This window comes from Pelophylax lessonae, assembly GCF_965119305.1.
Source record: "Pelophylax lessonae genome assembly, chromosome: 1".
NCBI lineage: Eukaryota > Metazoa > Chordata > Amphibia > Anura > Ranidae > Pelophylax > Pelophylax lessonae.
In genome coordinates, this window is record NC_138768.1 from 364,157,281 (window position 1) to 364,183,511 (window position 26,231).

A 26,231-nucleotide genomic window follows, 5' to 3' on the forward strand; every position below is an offset into this window, starting at 1 on the left:
GAGAACCAGAAGAATTACTGCAATTCATGGGGCCCAATAATACAATTTTGTGAGCAAGCTCTCTGTGTAGAACCTGGCAGTGCCAATTGTGACAATAGTAATTGAAATTAAATATAAGAGATGGCGCTCAGTATGCATGTAGTAATAGACCCCAGTATAGACTTAGGTGGATAGTCTCATGAACACTTTATTATAATGATCCAAGGGTAAAGCATAATATGGATGAAACAAGAAACAAAAATCCATTTTTATACACCTTTATTCCCTTTTTTCCAATTTTTTTATTTATTCATTGATCTCCTAGTGCTTTTTCTGATTCAGCTGTTTGGGGTCAGTCTATTGGCCAGTGTGCCTAACCCCGCCCATCTTTCGGCTTCTTAGAGCCCCCGATCGCCTCTTGCCACAACTTGATAAAGCTACTATTGTAGCGAAACATGTCGTTGTGGCGATCGGGAGGCTCTTCAGAAGCAAACTTATCCAGTCTCCCGTCCGTGCTAACATCCTAGTATTCCTGTAGCCGGCTGTCTGTGGATCTTCGGTCCCGTGCAGTGACGTCATCAAAGCGCGACTCCCGAGGCGCTTGCCGGGTGCCGAGGGAGTGTGACACAGAGGCTCCGGTCTGAGGAAGCGGCCGCACATCAGACCGATCGAGCCCTCCTGCCAGCGACCCCATCTGACAACCGGCTCTCAACATTAGCCACCGGTCTCCTACAGGATTCCATTACCATCGGTGTGAATGTCCAGAGGTTACAAGGGGCGGTAGGACTGATCTTGTTTCATCCATATTATGCTTTACCCTTGGATCATTATAATAAAGTGTTCATGAGACTATCCACCTAAGTCTATACTGGGGTCTATTACTACATGCATACTGAGCGCCATCTCTTATATTTAATTTCAATTACATGTTCTATGCTGTCTTGCATCAGGGATTGGGCGAACAGTGTTGCTATCCCCATACATCATCAACACATTAACTTTACAGGTTTTTGTGTATTCTCTGTGAAGGGACATTCCAGGACTTCATCATCTTGGAGTAGCGCCAGAACTTTTTGGTAATAATTGTGACAATAGTCCTATTTTTCCTGCAGTGTATTTCTTGTTTTCTTAGTATTGTGGGCAAAGGATTAGAACTCCTGTCTGGTTTTCCTCCTTTCTATTGGCTTCTTTTTGAATTCCAGTTCTGCTAACATTTTGCAAGACAGAAAATGAGGGGAACTCTCTAACAACAAACATAGACAGAAAAATAAGTGATTCTTTTTTTTAGTAAAGTAGGAAATGCTAAACTTCTGTGGGTTTTTTTCCCCCCATTTCTTTCTGTGTTCCTGTTTTAGATTTGCCCTTACTTCTTGTTTGGTAAGACGTCAGCTCAACGGAACGGGAAGTGAGGGGAGATCTTTCTAAAGGAGCCCCACATAGTAGTAGAAACAAGACAGTAATTTTAACCTTTCCTCACTCTATCCAAAACTAAAAAAAAAAAAGTTTTTGGCTTGACATATACTTTAACATAAAGTATGCTGACATCAAGGAAAGTTGTCAGCATATTCAGTACACTATTAGGGATCAGTGCAGGAAATACATTTTAAAATGTAGTCAGTAACTCACCAGCGCATTTCAGCACCGGCCCATCTTTTTGGTATATAGGGTCTCAGGGCTTTCAAACATCTTTAGCCAGTTCTCATCTGTGCTATAGCCGAAAGACAGCTACAGCGTGGCCCTTGAGTTCTGGGAGGATGTCCATGGACGTCCTCCCACGTGTGTGCTCCCCACATGCCCCCTTGAAAGCGCATTGGGTGGGCTCTGTGACCGCTGTGTTCTTTGGACACAGCTGATCACAAATGGTGGTAAAGGGGCCAGTCACAGTGGCCCTTTACCATGTGATCAGTTGTGTCCAATCACAGCTGGTCACAGTAAACAGACTTGTCGGTTATCAGCTCGGTTATGAGCTCTCTTTTCCTCACTCTGTGTATCACCCGATAACTGGCAAGTCTGATAGCGCACAGTGAATACATTGTTTACACTGATAATCAGGGCACATATCAGCTCCATCAGTGCCAATCAGTGCTGCGTATCAGTGCCCATCAGTGGAGCCTCGTCAGTGCTTCCTCATCAGGGCAGCTTATCAGTGCCCATCAGTGCCACCTCATCAGTACTGTCTCAGCAGTGCACCCTCATTAGTGCAGCCTCATCAGTGCAGCCACATCAGTGCAGCTTCATCAGGGCAGCCTCATCAGTGCAGCCTCATCAGTGCAGCCACATCAGTGCAGCCACATCAGTGCTCATCAGTGCAGCCTCATCAGTGCACATAAGTGAAGAAGAAAAATTTAACAACAAATTTTCATTTATTTAGCAATAAAAAAACAAAAAAATAAAAAACCCAGTGGTGATGAAATGCCACCAAAAGAAATCTCTATCTGTCTTAAAGACAATGATACAAAATTGAATTTGGGTACAGTGTTGCATGACTGTGTAATTGTCATTCAAAGTGTGACAGCACTAAAAGCTGAAAATTGGCCTGGGCAGGAAGGGGGTGAAAGTGCCCGTTACTGAAGTGGTTAAACTGTGGCTTGTTTTGCAGAATCTAAAAGCTCAAAATTATCACAGGATTCTCTGGACTTTTTTTTTTTTTTTTTAGCCTTGCGAAGACTGTGTTAGGCATACAGGGTAGGTACCAGAGAGCTGTTTAAGGTGACCAGAAGCTCTAAAGGCAATCAATCATATAAAAGATGGGGAAAGAGGGAGATCTGTGACTAGCCACAACATGATCCCAAAGACTTATCCTGTGCATCTGATAGTCATCTCTTCTAGAATGGAGACTTCAGAGGTTCAGTGCTAATGACACAGTACTGGATCTGTGTTAACTTTATATGCACACGGATTTTCTGTGTTATTGCCTCCCTAGTGGAGACAACTCCATGACCCATAGTAGCTGTGTGGTCTGCTATGGCTATAGTCATGTCACTGGAAAGGAAGAATTTCCTTTGTGGAACACACACAGCAATTAAAACCTGACAAGGGTTCTAGCCACTCACCAATGCAGACACTAAATGGAAAAACATCACCCAAAATTACTTTGTAAATAACTTAGGATGGCTTCGTACTAGAAACCTCATTTTGGTGTCATGATAAATGTGACAAACCAAAGAATAAAATAAGGACTTCATACCTATAGCAGTGCATATTTTTAAATTATTAATAAATAAGCTGGGTGTATATACATATATTTTTACTTACTTACTCTTTTGGCCTTTAAAACATAGAAAACTGAAAAACTCTGCAAAGATGACAACACCAAAAGTAGTAATTTTTCCCGGCAAAAAAAAAAAAAAAAAAAGCCAAAATACAGTACATGTCACTTCTAAATCATAAGTAACACATTAATGCTAATTAATAGGTTGACAGCTGATATTTGAAAAAAATACCTTAAAGGGTTAAAATAGCCCCTCCATCAAATATTTGCTCTAACATGACTTACTTATTTTTAATAAACTGAAATATGTAACTTGTTATTGGCTAACGTATTTAATAACATATTGCACAGGGTATGGTATGTTGTATCTCAACAGCCAATAGAAATGCACCCTTGAGCAGCCTATCATGTGCATTTGGTGAAAGATCCTATAGTGTAAAGTACACCACTCCCTTTTCACTATATTCTGAGAAGACTTACAAATGATGTCTGTTACTATTTGACAATGGTTTACTCTTTTTATTCAAAGACTAAAACATGGTTATTGTCAAAATAGCACCAACCAATGCTTTCCAACTTTACAGAATGTTATTTATGTAGATAGATTAATTAGATGGATTAAAAACCCCACATCTCTTAGGTATTCTAATGATAACTGAGCTAATCTACACAGCTGATCTAAATCACACTAAAACATAATGTAACACTATGTGCATTGGTTAACAATATAAAACAACAGTTGGTATAACACTGACACTCACCAATCACATCTGATTTCAGCCTGAGATGATTCTCACACATTCTGTGTTGATAAAAACCTGAAAAGTAAATATTATTCCCTTAACCATCCAACCTGCACAATGCACCAGTAGTCTTTGAGACTGCATTAATGAGATTAAAGGAGAGGGATGTCAGAGGCATAGAGTGTTCCATTCCATTACGTAAGGATGACTGACAGCACAGGAAGAAAGAAGTCACTGGATTATTTTTTCACCAAAATGATCTGAATGACTGATTTCTTTTGCACTTAATTACGTCATTTCAACACACTCATATTAATTCCATTGATTGTCTCCATAAGAAATAGATAGATAGATAGATAGATAGATAGATAGATAGATAGATAGATAGATAGATAGATAGATAGATAGATAGATAGATAGATAGATAGATAGATAGATAGATAGATAGATAGATAGATAGATAGATAGATAGATAGATAGATAGATAGATAGATAGATACTGAGTTAGTTTGTATATAATTCACGTTAAAAAATTCTTCAGTTAAACACCGCCTGCTGGACATAAGAGATTACCCTTAGCTGCATTGCGCTAACAGGATTCATTCACAGCCTAGAAGGTAAAAGTGGTAATAACTTTTTTTTTTTTAAATTAAAGCAGGCAGGGTTAAAAACGTTTTTCACTGAATTTATCTCTGAATCTGCAACTCTAATATGCTTTTCACTTACCAATTTGATGAAACAAAAAAAATAATCCCTCACTCGCACCTATTCCGTTATGTTATGCATACTCATACAAAAATTTTCTAAATTCTGTTATTTGGAAGTGAAACTCTGTTATATGCATTCCTGTTTTTCTTCACTTACACCTTGAACACCGAGAATGTTGATCGGATTGTTCAAATGTTTGTATGTTTTATTACCATATTCTCTGTACCAATAAACCGTTTTGGAAAAAAAAAAAAAAAAAAACGTTTTTCATTTTCAAGTTTGTATTGCCATCCAGTGACAGGAAGTGATGGGAAATCTGGTAGACAGGGTATGTGTGGGCGCTTCCTTGGGCAAGGGTCCTGGATCCAATGGGTTGTGTGGGGATACATGCGCCCGGGCAGCACTTGGGAGGAGAAGCAGCTCTGTGGAAATGTTCAAGGAAACAAGGCACCTCTAAGTGCAGTATATCAGATTTAATAAAGCATAAAAGGTTAAAAAACTGCTGATGAAGGAGCAGCGCATGCTCCGAAACATGTAACCAACCATCCACCCGCACTAGATGCTGGCTGCTTGCATTCCAGCATGGTTGCCGGAAGTTTGTGCCACGCTGATTGTACCCTAATACAGTAAGCAGCTTCTCGGACATCCGTTTACCTGAGCAATGGCTCCTCCGATCTTGGAAACATGCCACCGATTCACTCCAGCTCCCTGTTCAGCTTTTAATGCTTTACTTCTTGTAAATGTTTTTTTAACCTTTTATGCTTTATTAAATGTGATATACTGCACTTAGAAGCGTCTTGTTTCCTTGAACAGTAATGGGAAATCTCAGCAATACAAAACATCTTTTTAGGAAATTTCCAATGGGGAAATTGAATATGATTTTCTGACGGGTAATTGTAAGGGGATAATTCAATCCCCTTACAATACAAGTGTATTTCAAAAAGCCATACTGAAAATGTGTTATAGCTGCAACAGGGAAAGCTTGGGGCGTGCTGGTAATAAAATCCACTTGGAGAGATTAGTATAGGTCTGGTAGGCACTGGCAGGCCTGTTGGTGCAGATACAAACCCTTACTGAATGTTCTGTAAGTAGCAAAATGCTATGCATTTTGGAGTGTGGAAGGTAAGAGTTTTTTTTTTTTTCTTTTTCATCCTTTGTTACATTTTAACGGTGCTGATGTCCACCAGCTTCTTTACAGCCGGACTCTGTCCACATACACTACAATGATAAAAGGCCACATTTTTTTCTTTTTGTTTTTCTTCACAGGGCATATTTCCAAATTAATACTGGCTGTGAATGTTTTTTTTTTTTTTACAGAGAACGCTACATGAAAATGGAAATTGATTCTGGTGGGATTTCGAGTACTCAGCTATCCAGCTATCTCAGGAGACAGCAGTGAGGCATGGTGATGGTACCCACACCTCCTGAAAGCATATAAAGTGTTCTTTTTTTTTTTCAGCAACAATTCCAGTTTTAAATCCTGTTTGCAGGCATTTTGACTTGGGGTTGGGGAACATTTATTAGAGTGGATCTTCTATTTTCATAGAAGAGCTGCTAGAAATGGTGATAACAATGGAATATGCCAAGGGAATGTGCATCAGCACAGAAGCTTATTTTTTCCCTTGGGAGAGAATGTGATAGAATGACTTACAGGCAGGAGATTGTGGAAAACAGAGGCATAGTTTTGTCCCCCCATGGTACAAAGTTCCTAAGACAAGGACCTTTATATCAGTATCACAAGCTGTTATTTTCATTAAAGCTAACAATAAAAAAAAAAAACAGACTTTCCAACTGCTATTATTATGTTAAAGCTTATATCAGATTGTAGCAGTTTGGTTTACAACTACTTTACTAAAAAATGCTTGAGTTATTTGATTTGCAGTGCTGGGGTACATTTTCTTATTTGACCTGCCTGTATACAGATCTGTACACCCAATAATCCTTTTCTTACCAATATCTGCCACAACAACTGACTGATAGCTGACTCTTTAATTGTCAACAGCTTTGCTACTTTTTTGTTCTTTTTTCAACTTAAGCCAGCCATAGACGGTTCGAAGCATTTATAGGCAGGCTGATTGTACCCAAGTTGATTGATTGATGAACTTGGCTACAAAAAGCTTGCTGGATTTTTCATGCGATTATTGCGTTCAATTATAACTGCTAGCAATGATCAATGTGTGCTCCCCCGGCAGGGATGGCTTCCTGCATGCAGGAAAGAAAATGGCTGGCTTTAGCTACTTTTCTTAGATTATATAATCTAGCCTGGGGTGATCACGGCACATAAGGCAGTTGTTCAAGGTCAGCAATTTTTGCATTAACTCACTGCATCCTTAAATAAATAACTGAGCACCCAAAGCACTGAAAACCTTACCCAGGTACACAACAACCTGATGCCATTTCCCCATATATCCAAAACAGTGTTTGGTCTTTTCATAGGTAAATGTATATATGATAAATGCATTGATTTTATCAGTAACATCCTGATTTTTTATTTAAAGTTAGCCTCTCAGATTCCCCCAGCTGTGCTGAAGGCCCTCTCTGACATGACATGTGCAGTAGGACAGGTGTACTCGGAGTGCATATTAGACAACATCCAGTCAATGGTATATCTCAGACACCTAGTAGTCCATGGATATTGCCAATCCTGCCTGTGTTTACTAGACCAGGGCAGGAATGATCTTACAAGAAAAATAAAAATTCAATAAAAAGTATTACAATTTTATAGAAACTTGGAATATGCTAATGTGGGGCTGTGCAAGCCAGAAATGTTAGCATAAATATGGAAGGGGTTACAGTGAATGTATTTGAGTGATTGCATCAAAAACGATGTAATATGTTTTCTGCAGCTGATTTTTTGCCAGATTTGATTCAGGGGTGTGTTAGTGCCTCCTGTTGCTGTACCACAAGCACAGCTGCTATTATTTTCACTATTCTCTAGCATGTTGTGCAAGTTGTGCCCAACAACGCATCAGAAACAACAGTCTAAAGTGGTGGGCGATCCATGTACTTGAATTGGCACTTTTTAGTGTGTCAAATGCAGCCAATGCCCAAGAATTTTGGAGGAGAATAATGTAATTTTATCTTAAATATTTCATCATCAGCATTTTGTCTAATGTTGTATTTTGTCTGTTTGTATGTTTGACATTGTTTCGATGTATAACCTTTTATATTTGGATCAAAATGAAAAGAGAATTTTGCAAAACAGATATGTGACCACAATGGAAAACAGAATGCCCCCCCCCCCCCCAGTAGTCATGCACAAATGAAGCATAACTAATACACCTCCTACATTAAATTTTTTTTTTTGCTTTTGGACCATATACATGAGGACCGCAGGGGTGGGAACTGATATGAACTTATCCATAGACAAGGGAGCCATTGTATATATTTTCTAAAGGCATCATAAACAACAAGTTTAATCCTGTTACCGCCACCGATGTATGCCATATACTGGTGGCAGGGGGAAATTTACTTATACTTCCAGCAGCTGCAGCCACCAGAGAATCCGTTGCTGATATCCCTTTCCTGTTACTTACCCAAAGGCAATGTGTATAACGTTACTTGGTCGCAGTGTAATTTTAGACCCCCTGAAGTCTAATAAAAGAGAGCATGTCACCATAAAATCATCACATAGGAGACTTTCTGTCCCCTACGTGCTGATAAAAAGTTTAGATAAATCAAAAAAACATTAAATGTAAAAAAATTTAATTACACCTACACCCAACCACTTAAAATCTCCCCCCCTCCCCCCCAACAACAAAAAAAAAATGCATGCTGGAGTGAGAGCACCAATTTTAGGCCCATTTTCATGATTAACTCTAAACTAATGGCCTGTAGGGGCTTTTAAAGGGTTTGTCACTGTTTCACAGGCACAAGCAATTTTAAGGCTTGACATGTTGGGTGTATATTTACTCGGCGCAACCTCATCTTTTATATTTTACAAAAAATTGGGTAATATATTGTGTTTGTGTGCCCTAAAATTAACATTAGTGTATTTTTTACTTTATTTAAAATTTTACATTTTATAAACCTTTGCTTTAATATTGTTTATCTTAACACATTGGAACTACCACTATTTCTTTCTCTAGGGTGTCTGCTTTCAGTAAATATATAAAGTTTGGGGGTTTTATGTAATTTTTAAGCCTAAAATTCTATTTTACACATTTGTGCAAAGAAATGCAAAAAATGGCTCTGGCAGTCAGTGACATGCAGCTTGGGTGATCTGAGAAATGCACTGAATGTCACCCTGACTCTATTATTAACATCGGCTTGAGATGAAGCGATAGAGCTTCTTAATTGAATAACTTAAAATGCTGACTAGAAGGTAGTTGAAAGTATTTTTTGTGGAAATATCTGTAGTCATCATCGATTGTCTACTGTTTTGCTGTAACGTTTGTGAACAGAGACCAGGCCTCCTCTCTTCTGTTTTTTTGCTTTTCACATTTTTTTAAAAAAATGATTGTAGTACCTGTTTAAAAGCAATGTAGTACCTGAAAAGTACCAGAAATCAATGGGGTCTTTGTAATACTAGAGATGTGGATTGGTGATTTGTTGGTTCATATGCATGTACAAGACCTAGCATGTTATGCCAGTTGTGCCCAACAACTCATCAGATACAACAGACTACAAGTGGCCAAATTCCTCTGCAACCTGTCATCAACAGAATACAACCTCCAGTGTATAAAAGTAGATGACAGCCTCCAGGCTGCCTCTTTCATATGTTTGAGTCTTAATGGATACTTTAAGAAATTGAATACAAAACCAGAATGTTTCTTGTAGAGATGGAGGGCAGGGTTGGTCTTGTTGGCAGAGGTATGGCAGGATTAGAGGACACAGAAATTGAGATGGTGGAGGAAAAGATGGAGGTGGCAGCGAAAGAGGTGAAGGAAGAGAAGATGTGAAGGAGAGGGATGAGGAGGTGAAAGATAAAAGGGAGCAAGAAGCCAGATCAGTAATGTTCACCACCTACTACTATCACACACAGCACCTCTACCTTTCCTTTTACAATTTTTTTTATAGGGCAAATTTGATTTTAGGGAGGGTGAGCAGCCATTGGCTGTAGGATTCTAAGCTCAATTTCTTATTACTGCCTGCCCTTTCCCTGGCTGTAGAATCCCCACCCCTCCTTTAATTTGCCCGCCCTTCACTCTGCATTGTGCAAGGGTGAGCAGCCTAAATCCAGTACACGATTTGAATCTTGACTGGTTCAGAAGGAACCGGCGAAGATTCAAATCATGTATGGGCAGGCAATATGTACCCAAGTTGATCGATCAATCAACTTGAGTACAACCAGCCTGCTGGATTTTAAATGCAAGTATTGCAAGTAGATGTAGGTTTTCCCCCTGAAGCTTTGCCTTCAGTACTATGACTACAATTAAATAAACAATTATTTAAAAAAGAGCTGGCTCCTGAGTGCCTGGATAAGAAAAATGATGCTGGTGTATGCATGTCTCTGCTGTTTTCAGCCCTACCCCTCAACATTACCAACAAAACACAGAAAGAAATACAAATATAAAAGATAAGTATATATGAAAATAACAGAAATATACTGTATATAAATAAAATAAAATAAAAAAATACATTTCAGCTGGGATAGTGCCACTCTGGGGCAACTCAGGTATGGGGATTTCCAATAGATAATATCTGGCCATCTAGTAGTCAAAATGCAGTATAGTTTTCTTATTCAAGGGTTACAAAAAACTCTACCACGTTTTGGCCACTAGATTGACAATACAAAATACAAAAATGATGATGACATTTAGTTTAGCTTGCACAAATGCTTCTGATATTTGCACAACAAATGTTTTATTAATAAGCCCCTTACTTAAAGTACTTCAATGCCCTCCACCCACAATTTTCCACAAGCTAATCTCTTTACCCATTTTTCGCAAAGCCAAAACTTCAGAACTTAAAGGACCTTCAAAGATTTATATTTTTCCCTAAGCCTTTGTTTTTGGTTAAAAAAATGAATTCCCAAAAATACCTAATACAAACCAGAATATAATGCCCAGTCTTATGATAAATTATATTCTAAATTTCCTCTTTGATTTAAACAATGTTCTTGTGATAGCTTATTAATACCCTAATCATTTTAACAATAATAATAAAAATACCAAATGCAATCTAATTATCCTTATGCTAAATTTTAATCTACTTATACTTTGCAAAGGTATTTTCACTGCCTACCGTATGTTAGATCCAATGACATCATCACTGAGTATTTGTGTTTTTTTATTACAGCATCGTGCCCAGATACAGTACTTTTCTTAAGTAGGATCTGATACAAGCATTAGGCTGTCTGGAGTTATGTACTGTAAATATAAAAATGCATTGATGAGTGGATATCATTCTGTAGAGTAGGTGTTCCTAGGCAGAATGTTTTAGGTAATGCCCACATGATTAGATTCCATGATCGAAAGAATTGAAATGCCTGAATGACAGGATGGGTACAGCCAGCCTGGAGAGGAAAGGGCAAGATAATGCTGAAAATCCTCCTGCAAGGAAATAAGACGGGCTCTATCTGATCTGCTGCAGCTTCTAGTGCAATTTCAATACATTAGAGGAGGCTGTACAATTTTGCAATACCGAAGTTTATATTTAATAAAAAAAATTAATACAAATTAAAAAGGACTGCTTATAATAAGCTGCGTGTACTCATGATGGAAAAAATATGGATATTTTATCTACCGCTGAAAACACATTTGATCATTTAATCATTACTACCAAAAAAAAAATAAAAAAACATTTTGAAATAAATTAAGATATGACAAAAATGTGAATCCTTTCCCTGTTCTTCTCTGACTAGTGCAATGATTTTTTCATTGCCTGCTCATAGGAGAAATTAGGAAAAAAAATTTCAAATAAAGCATCCAAGTTGCTCCTTAATAATTTATTGTGCCTGCTGTTAACAGGAACTAGATAGTGAAACTGAAGTGAAGAGAACTGCGCAGGCTTCATATATATTTTAAGCGCAGAGCACTCTCACCAAAGAAAAATGAAGAAGATGGATTTGGTAGGATGCATACTTCAATATGTGAGGTTGTTAACAAAAGTGAAATGCCACAATAAATAACGCCTTTAAACATGACATGTAACTCTTTCACCTCTGGGAACTTGGTAATGCACTTAAACTATATCCCACCTTAGTTTGATTCATGAATGATTTTTCATTTTTTTTTCAGTAGGCAGGACAGTTTTAATCTTTTAACCCAAGAAAACCCATATCTATATACAGAAAGTATAATATTTTAAGTAATGTCACCTGAAAACAAAGAAATCTCTCATCAGTTGCAAGTAAAGTGACTAATTAAATGTTACTAGTCCCACTATAAAACAAAAGGATAATTACATACACTGGCTACACTGATGTATGAGCATGTTAGAATGGTTACACTAGGACCCTGCTAGGAGTTAGTGGGGTTGATTTACTAAAAGCAAATAAGTTGTTCACTTTGTGAGGAACGTTGCACTGTGCTGGGGAATTGTCCCTAGAGCTTAGTGACTGTGGTTCAATTTGGTTTTGACTAATTATCTTTTACTAGTCCACCTATAGACAAAATCATAATTACATACACTGGGCACACTGATGTATGAGCATGTTAGAATGGTTACACTAGGACCCTGCTAGGAGTTAGTGGGGTTGATTTACTAAAAGAAAATAGGTTGTTCACTTAGTAAGGAAACTTGCCCTGTGCTGGGGAATTGTCCCCAGAGCTTAGTCACTGTGTTTCAATTTTGTTTTGCAAAGAGTACCAAATCATGTGCAAGGAAAAAGAAAAGTATTTTTTCTTGGACATGGTTGGATGATGTAAGTCAGCAGAGTTTCACCTTATTCAATAAGCTCTAATTCTGCCGAAAATGCAACTTTCCTTGTAAAGTAAAGTCTATTTGCCTTTAGTAAATCAACCCCAATTCCTATGGGTGCTTAGTGATTAAGGTACTTAGGTACTTTCAGTGCATTGCTCTTTAAAATACTGGTCAAAGAGAAAGTGTTTCTTAAATTGAGTTGGAATTGTAAAATTACATTCTAGAGATTTCTAGGGGAAATTATTAAAAATATATCTGAGCTGTTCAAACGAGGTACAAGGTCGATTTGCTATATAAGATAATACGACAAGATAATACGACAAGACTGAGCCAGGTGTTATTGCTCCATAACCAATACAAGGTTTGGTTTGACTGAATAACATAAAGCATGGCAATTTCCACTATCACTGCAACAGGTATTAGTAACTAGTGCAGCTGAAGCACTATTAACATACAGTGGGTACGGAAAGTATTCAGACCCCCTTAAATGTTTCACTCTTTGTTATATTGCAGCCATTTGCTAAAATCATTTAAGTTCATTCTTCTTCCTCATGAATGTACACATAGCACCCCATACTGACAGAAAAAACACAGAATTGTTGACATTGTTGCAGATTTATTAAAAAAGAAAAACTGAAATATCACATGGTCCTAAGTATTCAGACCCTTTGCTCAGTATTTAGTAGAAGCCCCCTTTTGATCTAATACAGCCAGGAGTCTTTTTGGGAAAGATGCAACAAGTCTTTCACACCTGGATTTGGGGATCCTCTGCCATTCCTCCTTGCAGATCCTCTCCAGTTCTGTCAGGTTGGATGGTAAACGTTGGTGGACAGCCATTTTTAGGTCTCTCCAGAGATGCTCAATTGGGTTTAAGTCAGGGCTCTGGCTGGGCCATTCAAGAACAGTCACGGAGTTGTTGTGAAGCCACCCCTTCGTTATTTTAGCTGTGTGCTTAGGGTCATTGTCTTGTTGGAAGGTAAACCTTCGGCCCAGTCTGAGGTCCAGAGCACTCTGGAGAAGGTTTTTGTCCAGGATATCCCTGTACTTGGCCGCATTCATCTTTCCCTCGATTTCAACCAGTCGTCCTGTCCCTGCAGCTGAAAAACACCCCCACAGCATGATGCTGCCACCACCATGCTTCACTGTTGGGACTGTATTGGACAGGTGATGAGCAGTGCCTGGTTTTTTCCACACATACCGCTTAGAATTAAGGCCAAAAAGTTCTATTTTGGTCTCATCAGACCAGAGAATCTTATTTCTCACCATCTTGGAGTCCTTCAGGTGTTTTTTTTAGCAAACTCCATGCGGGCTTTCATGTGTCTTACACTGAGGAGAGGCTTCCGTCGGGCCACTCTGCCATAAAGCCCCGACTAGTGGAGGGCTGCAGTGATGGTTGACTTTCTACAACTTTCTCCCATCTCCTGACTGCATCTCTGGAGCTCAGCCACAGTGATCTTTGGGTTCTTCTTTACCTCTCTCACCAAGGCTCTTCTCCACCGATAGCTCAGTTTGGCCGGACGGCCAGCTCTAGGAAGGGTTCTGGTCGTCCCAAACGTCTTCCATTTGAGGATTATGGAGGCCACTGTGCTCATAGAACCTTAAGTGCAGCAGAAATCTTTTTGTAACCTTGGCCAGATCTGTGCCTTGCCACAATTCTGTCTCTGAGCTCTTCAGGCAGTTCCTTTGACCTCATGATTCTCATTTGCTCTGACATGCATTGTGATCTGGAAGGTCTTATATAGACAGGTGTGTGGCTTTCCTAATCAAGTCCAATCAGTATAATCAAACACAGCTGGACTCAAATGAAGGTGTAGAACCATCTCAAGGATGATCAGAAGAAATGGAAAGCACCTGAGTTAAATATATGAGTGTCACAGCAAAGGGTCTGAATACTTAGGACCATATTACGGAATACTTTCCGTACCCACTGTACATGTCAAGATGGCCATAAGTTATATTCTTTAAAGAGCCTCTATACTTGAGTTACATCATTTTCATAAATTGGTTTATGTAAAACATGTTTACTATAACACTCAACACTTATGTAAATGTTTAAAAAGATTATCTAATAAAAGGTATTTGTATATGTGTACTAAATACACAAAAACATTCTGTGCTCAAATACACAAAGCTCCTGCCATGTGGAATTGCTGGAAAAAGTCCATCCATGACTATGGGTAGGTAAAACAAATCCTGTAGCTCCTCTGAATCTTGGGACAGATCCAAATCAGCACATGTAGAAAGACAAAAACAGCAAGGGTGTGGGCAAAAGTAAAACCTTCAACCCATTTATAAAAAAATACCATCACTCACACATAAAATGACTGTGTTAAGCTCAGGGTGCCAGAATGGCATACATCAGCAGCCAAAGGAAGAAGCTTGGATGGTCGGTAAGCCTCTGTGCTGTAATGCTGGAGCAACTTGACAGCTGACAACCGGTGGCGTCTAAGGCCACAACCCATGCACTTCTCAGTCAGGCAGACCATCACAAAGGAGGGCAGGGGTTGGAAAAATATTTCAAGGACAATGCCCCCTTTCTCAAGCTCTGAGGCATTTTACATGTGAGTATTGTTATTTTTTTTCAATAAATGGATTGATGGTTTTACTTATACTTAGCATCTACATTATTTCCTGTACTTACGGTATATCCTATAGGAGAATACTGTTAACTGTCGTTCTAAGAGTTGCTTCTTATCTAATGTGGCTGAAACCATTGGGCTATTAGCAGCACAGCAAATGTTTTATGTGTACCTTTGTATAATGTATAAGACATAGATTTATTTTTTATGGCAGGGGTAGGAAATCTCGGCACTCCAGTTGTTGTGACTACATGTCCAATGAACCAAGACTCACTCAGCCACAGGCATGACTCCCAGAGGCAAAGGCATTATGGGATTTGTAGTTTTACCACAGTTGAAGTGCTGAGATTTCCAACCCTGATTTAACCACTTGCTTACCACCCTATAGCAGCTCTGTGCCAGATCACATATATATTTGTGGTCCTGCACTTCCACTGTCAGGGGGCATATGCGTCGATCGTCAGGCAGAGACTCAGAACAGAGCTCTACCTATGTAAACATAGCAGATCTACATTCTGCAAGGGGGGGAGGATAGATTTTGTGTTCCTGCAAAGCATTATGAAAAAACTAGTATTAAAGAAAAAAAAATCCATAAAGATAAAACATAGTTTGTAAATGCTATAAGTTTTGTGTAAACCAATCAATATACGCTTAATGGAATTTTTTTTAACCAAAAACGTAGCAGAATACAATTGGCCCAAATTTATGAAGAAATTTGATTTTTTAAATTTTTTTATTGGATATGTTTTATTGCAGAAAGTAAAAAATATTGTTTTCTTTTTAAAATTGTCGGCCTTTTTTTGTTTATATATCGCAAAAAATAAAAAATGCAGTGGTGACCAAATACCACCAAAAGAAAGCTCTGGGAAAAAATTACATACATTTGTTTTGGGTACAGCATTATATGACTGCGCAATTGTCAGTTAAAGTAATGCAGTGCCATATAGAAAAAAAAATGGCCTGGTCATAAAGGGTGGTAGATCTTCCGGTGGTCAAGTGGTTAGACTATAGTGGTCTTTTAATGTTAAATTCAAGCCAAATATACAAATAAAAATAATGTATCTGTAAATACAGCTAATATACTGTAAATTACTTGACCTAGTTTGATATTAGCTTCTTGCAATCACCTGTACTGTATTGCTCAAACTGGGAGAGTAAGGGTCAGCATTCTGAACCAGTCAGGCTCTGCTACATACACGTGTGCTAAACAGGAAGAAAGTTGACTTCACCAATCTCCAACAGTTCAAAAAAAGTTCAGTTACAGGCTGGAGCAGGGATTCTACTAAGCTGTATTGCTTAACTGTTGGAGGGAATTGTTTGATGTGTAAAAATTAAAGCAGAACTCCAGCCCAAAATTGCCTGATAAAAATGAAAAGCCCAATAAAACACTAAATAAAAAACAAGCTTTTGCTGCAATAATCAGCATCAGTCCAGGGATTTCCCCCACAGTACTTAATTCTGCTTCGAGATGACCCGGTCTGATGGCCAGCATCATTCAACCCATTCATTACCACTTGCGATGCAATGATTAGATGTGGGGGCCGGCATCCTCCCATTGCTTCCAAGGAGGCTGCCTCACACAGATAATCGTAGGAACCCCTGCTGGAGTTCTTACGTATAATCACAGGCAGGGTAAATTCGCAAGTTTGAATACAGCCTAAACAGTGACAAGAAGAAGCACATTGATGATCTAATTTCTCTGTCACTCTGATTTCTCCACCTATGAGCATGCTTCTATCAGCACGTGAACTGATTGGCTCCTTGTGCTGCTTCTTTCTCTCACACTCCAGCTTGCTGTACAAAGACCATAAAAGGCTTTTTGCCAGTCAAAGTTGGGTACTTACACAGGTTTCACTTAAAATACATTGATGATGTTTAATAATTACAGAGCTGCATGCATTTGTGTCTTTTAAATCTGCCTAGAGCTTAGCTTTTAATACTGCCCCTTGTTGTTATTTTCTGATAGCAATTGTACTGAAAGAATTTGGAGTATGTTTGTCCTCAGAAGCGGGAATCTGGCACTTGAAGTATTCAGCGCCAAGCTTCTGGCACCAAAAGCAAATAAGAAAGCTTTACATCCTTCAAAAAAATAAATAAATAAATAACTTTGAATGGTCCATTCTAAAGAAACTACCTACAAAACAATTAATTCTTCTCTATCTGAACACTAATAACTATTGTATAAAATCCTTTAATACTTAAATAACTCTCCAACACTTACAATTTAACTTATCATCTCTCAACACATAACCTAACTTTTAGAGGCGTCCTCTAATACCTAACCCCCCTCCGCAAGGCTCAAATTCAATTCTACATCACTCTCAGCTCACCCTGTCCTGCATAAGAAGCCCCTGTGCCAAAAGAATGCAAGTCCCACACTGGATTCATGCAGTGCCAATATCCTGGCATAAGAAACTACAAAGATTGAATTATGTTGCTTTTCAGTATTTTCCCAAATTCAAGGGCATCCAACATGTGATGAGGAAAAGAAAACGTGCTGTTTTAAGACCTTTGTGTCCTAGATCTTGTAAAATTCTCCAAATAGACAAAAACTCTTTGGAGCGCTGCCAACCACCTACTGGCAACATTTTGCCACTTATAAATTATGACAATGTCTTCGAAATGTACATACTTTGTTTTACAATTGCCAAATATGTTGGATAGAAAAAAGAAAAATGATTTAACAAATGTTAAAAATATTTTCAACTCTGCTAGACAGAGTGGTCTCATTTTAGATTAAATATAAGTTACTATGCAGGCTAACACATATAAAATATTCTTAGTTTTTGGTGTGCCTTTGAAGACTGGCATTTTTTAAAAGAAAGCTGTGCACTATTTAGCCCTTTTACTCTACTTTTTTCCTGTCCTTTGTAGATAATACCATTGCATAGACTTCCAACCCTTTAGAATGACAGACGTTTTTATAAGCGTACACTGCACAAGGAAGAAAAGAGGTTGGTGTCAGAGAATAAAAGAGACTAGGTCCTTTGGCCTGATGTTCATGTTACCCAAAATAACAGTGGATAACAGGGGAGGAAGCTCAAATATTATTTGAGGTGGGCAAAGTGTGTTCACTGCTTTGATGCTTTCTGTGGCTTCATACCTTTCATTTGTGTGGTTTTCTAACTGAAATCACTTTTTTTGGAACTAGGATAAGGTATAGGAGAGCAAAGTATCATTTTAAAGTCTTTCTTTGATGTACATTGGCTTTGCATGAGACTTTCATTTGAATTACTTGCATAATTGCAATAAAAAAACAATGTAGCTAAACTTAATGACATCAGTTGGTGGCCATATACTATTTACTTTATATTAGTTGATTCTATGTTATATCAACAAATTTAATTTAGATTTTATCATTTAATATTTCATATGTTGGCTGAGCCTTTAACCTTAGATTTTTGCGTCCTACTTCCATGTAACTTGTACAAGCATCAGTGGTTTAAAAGTTTAATCAATATTTAAATAAGAAATACCTGGTAAATGTATCTAAGTTTCTATACATTCTATATGATAAGTTAAAATTATTGACGTTACTCAAAAAGGGCAAAATGGCAGGTAATGTGATTCCTGAGGGAACTATTAAACCAGCACTAGCAGGTCTTATGTAGGGTCATCAATGTCTTCAACAGACATTAGTTTCTCTAGTTTGCATTAATCTCTTTGAAGAAGGCACTACAACGGGTGTGCAGAAGATGAATTCTGCAGCATTTTATCTGTGGATAAAAGGTAGCTACAGTATTTTGTTCTATAGGCAGACGGCCCTCTAAATAGAACATATCCAGTAATCCTTTTTTTATATCAAGTACACAAGCATGTCAGAAGAGTGAGGGATTAACCATTTGCCAAACTCCTAAAATATTCCCAATCGTTATCAGATTTAAGCATACCTTTAATTGACATAATCACATAGCTATGTTTTGATGGAAACTGTGTTGTTATTCAGATGGAAATATATTATCCACCTTTCCTCTAAAAAGAATGTTAAGGTGCTCACATGCACTACAGATTGATTGCAAAATCTTTTTCCAATCCTCATGACGTTTACCAACAACTATGTAGCATTTCAACCTAAGCAGTTTATAAATATTATATCTAATCACATAGTCCCTAACACCACAATGCTGGTGGGAAAGCTAAAGGAGGCTGAACAATAAGACTGTAACAAGTATGGGCAAAATTAAGGTAATAAAGAAATTGGGCAATCAAAACAAATGTATGTTGTATGCTGAAAAGGATGCAAGGACATACCTTACCCAAGTCCACATTTTTTATTTAGCATTTATTTTATTAGATTGATCTACATGCTTTGACATACATTTTCAATACTTTACAGAGTGCACAGAAATATTACCATCTTCCCCTATGTTCATAGAAGCATAACATTACATTTTCCTACCTCAAGCACACAAGGAAACACATACTATTGCCACTTCTGGGTGAATGTTGTATGTTTTTTGGACTATGGCAAGAAATTGGAGCACATGAAGGATACCCACATGAGCACAGACATCATGAACATAAAACAGAGCATGTAAAGCCATGGTGCTACCATTAATCTGTTTTGCCCCAGAAAAAAACTTGGTTCTCCAAACTATTAACATTGTTTTGTTACAATGGTCTTTATATTTAGCAATGAGTTTCAATGAGAGGTTGTGGCAAAATTCTATTATATTATCTCTTGTCCTGTGCTATAAATGCTGGTAACAATGCCTATACCATATATAATTATCTATAAAAATGAACAACAAAAACTAAGAAAAAATGTAGAAAGGAAAAATATAGAATATCTAAATATTTAACTGTAAGAAGGGAAAATGTTCAGGCGTCCCTTAAAGTATAACTAAAGTTTTAGGTAGAATGGAGAGGGATTAGAACACCTGACAGTTTTTATCGCCGTCTGTGCCATCATTAAGGATATTTGTCCTGTTTACCATTATCATTAAATGTGAAAGAAAAAGAAAATACAAAATATTAGGTTGTCCTCATAAAAGAAATGGGCAACTCTTCCAATAGGGACACTAGTAATGGTGACCTGGAGGGCTCCAAAGGATAACCTTAATTTGCAGGGATTTCCTCTCACTTCCTGTTTGGCTATGGGACAAGAAGTTATGGGAAATTTCCACAATGGGACACAGATGACAAAAAAAGAATATGACATGGGTTATAACCTTCCCTTGCGCTATAGGCAAAAAAAAAAAATGTTTTGCCTATAGTTCTACTTTATGAAATTGCAATTTACAGGACATCTTTTAGTTGAAAAGCGATTAAATGATGAAATAATTGCACATCCATTTTGTAAGCCACTTGTATTTAAATATACATAGTAAGTAAAACTAATTCTCACTAGATTACAATATCTCTTGCCTTCATTTTGCAATTAATAGTGATAAGTCTTTTATGTTGTCACTTGTAAATCCAGATACTTCTACACCTCATCAAGCTAAACTTTTAATTGACGATTTGCAAAGACTAACGGGAAAATAATAGCTCCTTAAATACCATCAAGAGAAGAGCAAATTAACTTAACATAGAACAATGAATAGGTAATTACAAAATGTCAATCCTTGTTTACTTAGTGGAATCCATGCAGAAAATAAAGCAGGTAATAGAACAGTGTATTTGGAAGAGAACATGCTATCTTGATGTATGGTTACAACAATTAAGGTAAACAATGAAAATCAAAAAATATTCTCTGTGTTTACAGAGGCCATGTAACCTATAATCTGTACCCTACTAGGAAAACCATTGGTGTGGATTACATTCTTAAGGAAAATACAGTAAGTGTTTGAATACATATCGATTATCGGTCTGGATATTGCCATTTTACTATAAAGTATCCTAAAGCTATAACTAAATGAATGAGAAAATAAATACAATGGGTAATGCTAAGTGGTGGATCAAAATTAATACACACATTCATGTGTAATATGCTATTCAGTGGTACAGGGAGTCTGGTGCAGGATTTTCCCATTTCCCTTTTATTGCTGAAATCATCTATAGTGGCCCATTACAGCCCAGATGCACAGTGTGAAGAATAGTGTCAGAGCCAGGAGGGAATGGGAACTGGGGGGAATTGCAGAGCTGACAGCTGTATGCAGTAGAACTGGGATGGGTAACAGATGATGTGTACCAGGAAGCATAGAAAGCATAGACAGTGTGCAGATCAAATACCTTGAAGTCCCCACTAGGCTTGGCGGCTATGGTAGGGAAACTGGCCCAGCAGATGGGCTCATTTAAGCACAGCCTTTAGCATCTTCAACCTCCATTGAGAAAGTAGATGGCCCACGTGCTAGCAGAAAAGGCATCGATAGCCACCCCTGGCCAATTCTGTAAAAATTGTAACTGTGGTACTAAAGTGTTTTGCTAAGGAAGATGGCTCCATTTCTTGCAATTTTTATGTGTAGAAGTTGCAGTAGGAAATAACAAAGACTCTAAAAGGTATTAAAAGGTTTTCTTAAATTAAGTTAAGCTTTGAAAATGAAAGGTAGAAGCTTATTGGTTGCCATGTGCAGCAGCTTTGGCTGTTCAAGTTTTGATTAATTCCCCTCTATTTCTAGCAATAATATGGGAGATTTTGCAGTACTGCATTGACACTACTGGTAACAATGGGATACCTGTTCCTCTGAGGGTTATGTTGGCTTGTTGTATTTATGCTAATTCAGAGCAAGATCTGTCAGGGTGGCCATAAGCAGATTGAGAGTACCAAGTAATGTAATTTTAAGCATTGCTTGCAATAAGCAGGGCCTTTTTTTTTTTTTTTTTTTCATGGACATGGGGATTGATAAATTGTTCCTATGCCATTTTAAAAAAGAAGAAAAAGAGAAGAACACAGCGGGTCTACAATGTTGGAAAACTCACCCCAAAAGAGAGGAGTTAGCCCCCATTACTATTCTCACCATGGGACTTTAGAGGCGGTGAGGTTGTCATAAATTGGAAGTTCACACAATGATATTAAAACAACATCTTTATTGATTTTATCAAAACAAAGATAAAAACATAGTATGTATAAAAAAGTTTACAACCATATTGCGGGCATAACTGCCTGGATATGTTCCATGTAGATACAGTACTGGACCATGGTCAAATCAAGATTTGTTTTCAAATGCAATGATGAGAAAATCCCAAAAAACAGGACAAAAACTTTTTCTTGAACAAATTTCTAACCGTGAATGTGATTTTTTTGTTTGGCAAAGTCTATTAATTCCAAAATCAAATGTTAAAAGCAAATAAAATCTTTCAAAAGACATTCCACCATTAGGTTGAACACAAAAAAACTGACGGACCCCCCTACATCGATGAATGTAGATACAGGGATCTCCCCTGCTGCACTACTGTATTCAGATGGTGGGGGCTCCCCCCTCCCATATCAGAATACACAGATCAGTGCTGCAGCCATTGGCTGCATGTGCTGATCAAATGCTGGTTTTCTATCCGGGCTGTTGCACAGAATCTAGTCATTAGATACATTTACCAAAAGTCTGCCGACTGCTGAATTAGCTGACTTTCGGTAGGTGTGTACTTGACTTAAGAATTTTCATGTGTATTTCTATCCATCTATGGCAAGCTTAAGAATACATGACTCTTCTATTTAGACAATTGCTTAGCCTAGGTTTACTTTAACCAGTTGCCACTCAGCCACAGTACATTTACTGGGGCAGGGCGGCACAGGCTGGCTGGATAAGGTAAATCTAGGTCATCCAGCTGAGGGGCACACTGGTCCCATGACCGCTGTGTCCTCCGGATCATGTGATTGCATGTGATCACAATGTCAACAAAGCTGTAATGAATGAATTTCAGCTGTTTCCTAAAATGATGCTGTGATTGACCCACAGCTATCACATTCCACCTGGGCCAATCACAACACCCTGTTCCATGTGATAGCAGTGGGCCAATCATGGCACATAATAGTAATCACAGTTGTTATGAATGTAACCTATTCATTACAGTTCAAAGCATTGTTGTTACAGTGATCATCACTATAACAGCAAAGTGTAAAAAAAAAAAAAAATCCTGATCACCCCCATAGTACAGTTTTTCTATGGTGACACTGAACTACTCTGATGAAAGTATGTGAAAAAATACATAGTCAAAAAATAAACAAATAAAAAAATGTTAAAGAATTAGCAAGGTGATTTAATTTAAAATTCTTTTTAACATACTGTCACCAGCCAGTATCCTGGATCACCACCACACCAGTTATATGATGATGCTATACTGCACTCAAATCCATTGCTCAAAACCGACCCAGTGCTTTAGATGTGAATATGGCTGTGTAAGGTCTCAGCCAGTGCTTCTACAGCCACGTCCCTTGACATGTTTTGCCTTGCCTATTGGGGCTTGGTCACAGACCACACTTCTGAATTAGTGCCCAATGCCTGCTCCCACTTTCTGAGTACCAGTAGGGACACCTGTTCCCTCAAGCTTTGAGCGGCGCTCCAAGTCTATGCGTGATAACAAATTTTATATAATTTTCTAAAAAACTATGACAAAAAATGACAACTTAAAAAATCTTGCCATACCTCTTACTAAATATCTTGGCCTATCTACTTTCCAAAAAGGGGTAATTTGGATGTATTTGTACTGTCCTGGCCAGTACATCAGGATCGATCAATTTTCAAATATATTTACCATATTTTGGAGATTTAATACCTTTTACACAAAGAAATTAATATACACTTATTGGGATTTTTTTTCCATGACATGTAGCAAAATACATTTTGGCCTAAATGTATAAAGGAATTTGATTTTATCAGATATGTTTTAGGACAGAAAGTAAAAAATATTGTTTTATTTTCAAAATGTTTAGTCTTTTTTATTTTATATAGCACAAAATAAAAAACCCAGTGGTGATCAAATACCACCAAAAGAAAGCTCTATTTATATGAAAAAAGAATATAAATGTAATTGGTGTACAGTGTTGCATGACTGCACAACTGCCAGTTAAAGTAGCACAGTGAAAAAAATGGCCTGGTCATGAATAAAGGTAAAGGTAAAACCTTCTGGAAGTCAAGTGGTTATGAAGTAGAGTAGGCTTCAAATTCACCACGACATATTAATGATTTTAAATGTATTTGTATCAAAACACACTTATTTGCGTCCATGCGTTTTTGCCTGTGAATGTATCTAAGCAGTGATTATATCTCACACAGCTTCCCTAAGGCAATATATGTGTGGATGGAAGCTAGGTATAAAATATCCACCATTACGCTGCAGTAGTTATGTAACCTGACAGACTGTCTGAATGTACTTACTTTTCTCTTTATCTACACGAGGGATCATCAATAATAAATGGTCATACAAATTGATTGCATTGTACTAGGGGAGAGTTTTAAGTGAAATTTGAGTCAGATACATAAATACTGTAATACTCTTTTTAGCATTTATAAAACACATACTGTGGGATTTATCTGATATGTAGTTCCTAAAAGCTTCAATGCAAATGAACATAAAAAAAATATATAATCTAACCTATAAAATAAGAAGAAAAATCTTTTTTTTTTTTTTGTTCTTATACTTAGATCAGAAAGATAGCCATATGCAGTAAAGATTACTATCGGAAATGCTAAAAATATTAAAATCTTATAAAATCTATATCATTGTAAGTAGGTAAGTTAACCAGTTAAGAGTGACCTTGTACCTTGAGAAAAAGACTGCCAATGATCACTGACCAAATATTAACAAACTAAACTAAATAAACTTAGAAACATCACTGAGGCCTAGAAACTTCAATACCAGCACCATACCTGACTATATAAAAAAGGCTTTTGGTACAGCAAGCAACTGCAAAAAAAAAAAATGCAGACCATCTAAAACAAAGCAATTAAACAATAAATACAGTATATGGATAAAAAAAGTCTGGGATTTTTCAGAACAAGCAATGTACATATGAAATATAATCAAGTGAAACAATACTGGCACCCACCTTAACCAACTCAATTATTTAATAATGTAAACAATACAGGGGGGTAAGTAGGTGGGCATTTATCACGACATCCATCATAGAAAAACATTCATAATGGGTGCAATATATTTTTGTGTTTTTCCAATCCAAGTGCCTGCATCCTCCTGTTTTTAGCCCTGATGAACAGGAGTGCTGAGCCCCCGAAACGCATTGTCTGTTACAAAATAATAATCTTTTGAAAGTTTGTACAAGCTGGTGTGGCACTCCCATCCTTATAGTCACATGGGCTACTCAGATTTTAAAACATAGAAATATACTGAAAACTCCCATCCTTTCAAAACTTCAACAAACCCCTCTGGGGGTCCTGCAAGACCCCATAGTTGCTGGTGAGCAGCTTCTAATACCACAAACCACCTCTCCCATCTAAATACATGCGCAAAAGGTTCAGCGCTCCTACATGACAAAGATTGCGAGTCAAACATGTGGGCATATACACAGTGGTAAATGACAGCCCACTCCCTCCCTCCTCCTCTTTGCCCACAAACCAGCTAAATATAACGGGGGTGGGATTTTACATGTAGATTGATGGAGGCTTCACCTTCCTGTTACTCTAAGACACAGACTGGAGGGGCGTTACACAGCCTGTGACTGGCAGAAATCTGGCCACACCATGCTACTGCCAAAAAATAATAAAGATTTGATTTCAAATATATATTTGTATGACAATTTAAAACAGTTTACTGATGTTAATTATTTATTTTTACTCTATATTACAAAGGCTGTTTTTTTTTGAACATGTGATCAGCAGTAGAGCACTAGAAGCTCCTCCGGCTTATGATTCCCTGCAGACAGGCTGGGAAAAATCTGGGTCATGTGACAGCTGTAGATCGATTAGGAAAAGGGTAATGTTTTATTTAACCGCTTAAGGAACAATCCTATTTCTGACATTAGTTTACAAGTTAAAATCAGTATTTTTAGCTAGAAAATTACTTAGAACCTCCAAACATTGCATATATATATATATATATATATATATATATATATATTTAGCAAAGACTCAAAGAAAAGAAAGAAAAGTAAACATGTTAAATATCTTTATATTTGATATTATTCATTTTATGGCTAGCTGCTTGTGTAGCTTAGAAAGTCTTATCTAAACTAGACAAACAGCTTCTTCCCGTTTTTCACCAACAACACTGTCTCCCTTTATCTGAATTTGCTAAGCTATCTTCCACTTCCTTAAATGGTTGTCAGTCTTTCTTAGACAGGCATGCCTAGATCTGCCCAGCCCCACCCCCATC

At 37.6% G+C, this 26,231-nt stretch overlaps 1 protein-coding gene across 2 annotated transcripts in view; it reads right to left on the reverse strand.

Annotated features, from left to right (window-relative positions):
• The window catches only part of RORB (RAR related orphan receptor B), a 322,474-nt gene that overhangs the window by 93,255 nt on the left and 202,988 nt on the right, over positions 1 to 26,231 (reverse strand). Inside the window, exon 2 of one of the 2 annotated variants that reach the window (XM_082260580.1) lies at positions 3,952 to 4,008. The exons of the other annotated variant lie outside the window; for it this stretch is intronic. Coding sequence (XP_082116706.1) covers positions 3,952 to 4,008 — 57 coding nt within the window. The remainder of the gene's footprint in view (positions 1 to 3,951; positions 4,009 to 26,231) is intronic. 2 annotated transcript variants of the gene reach the window in all.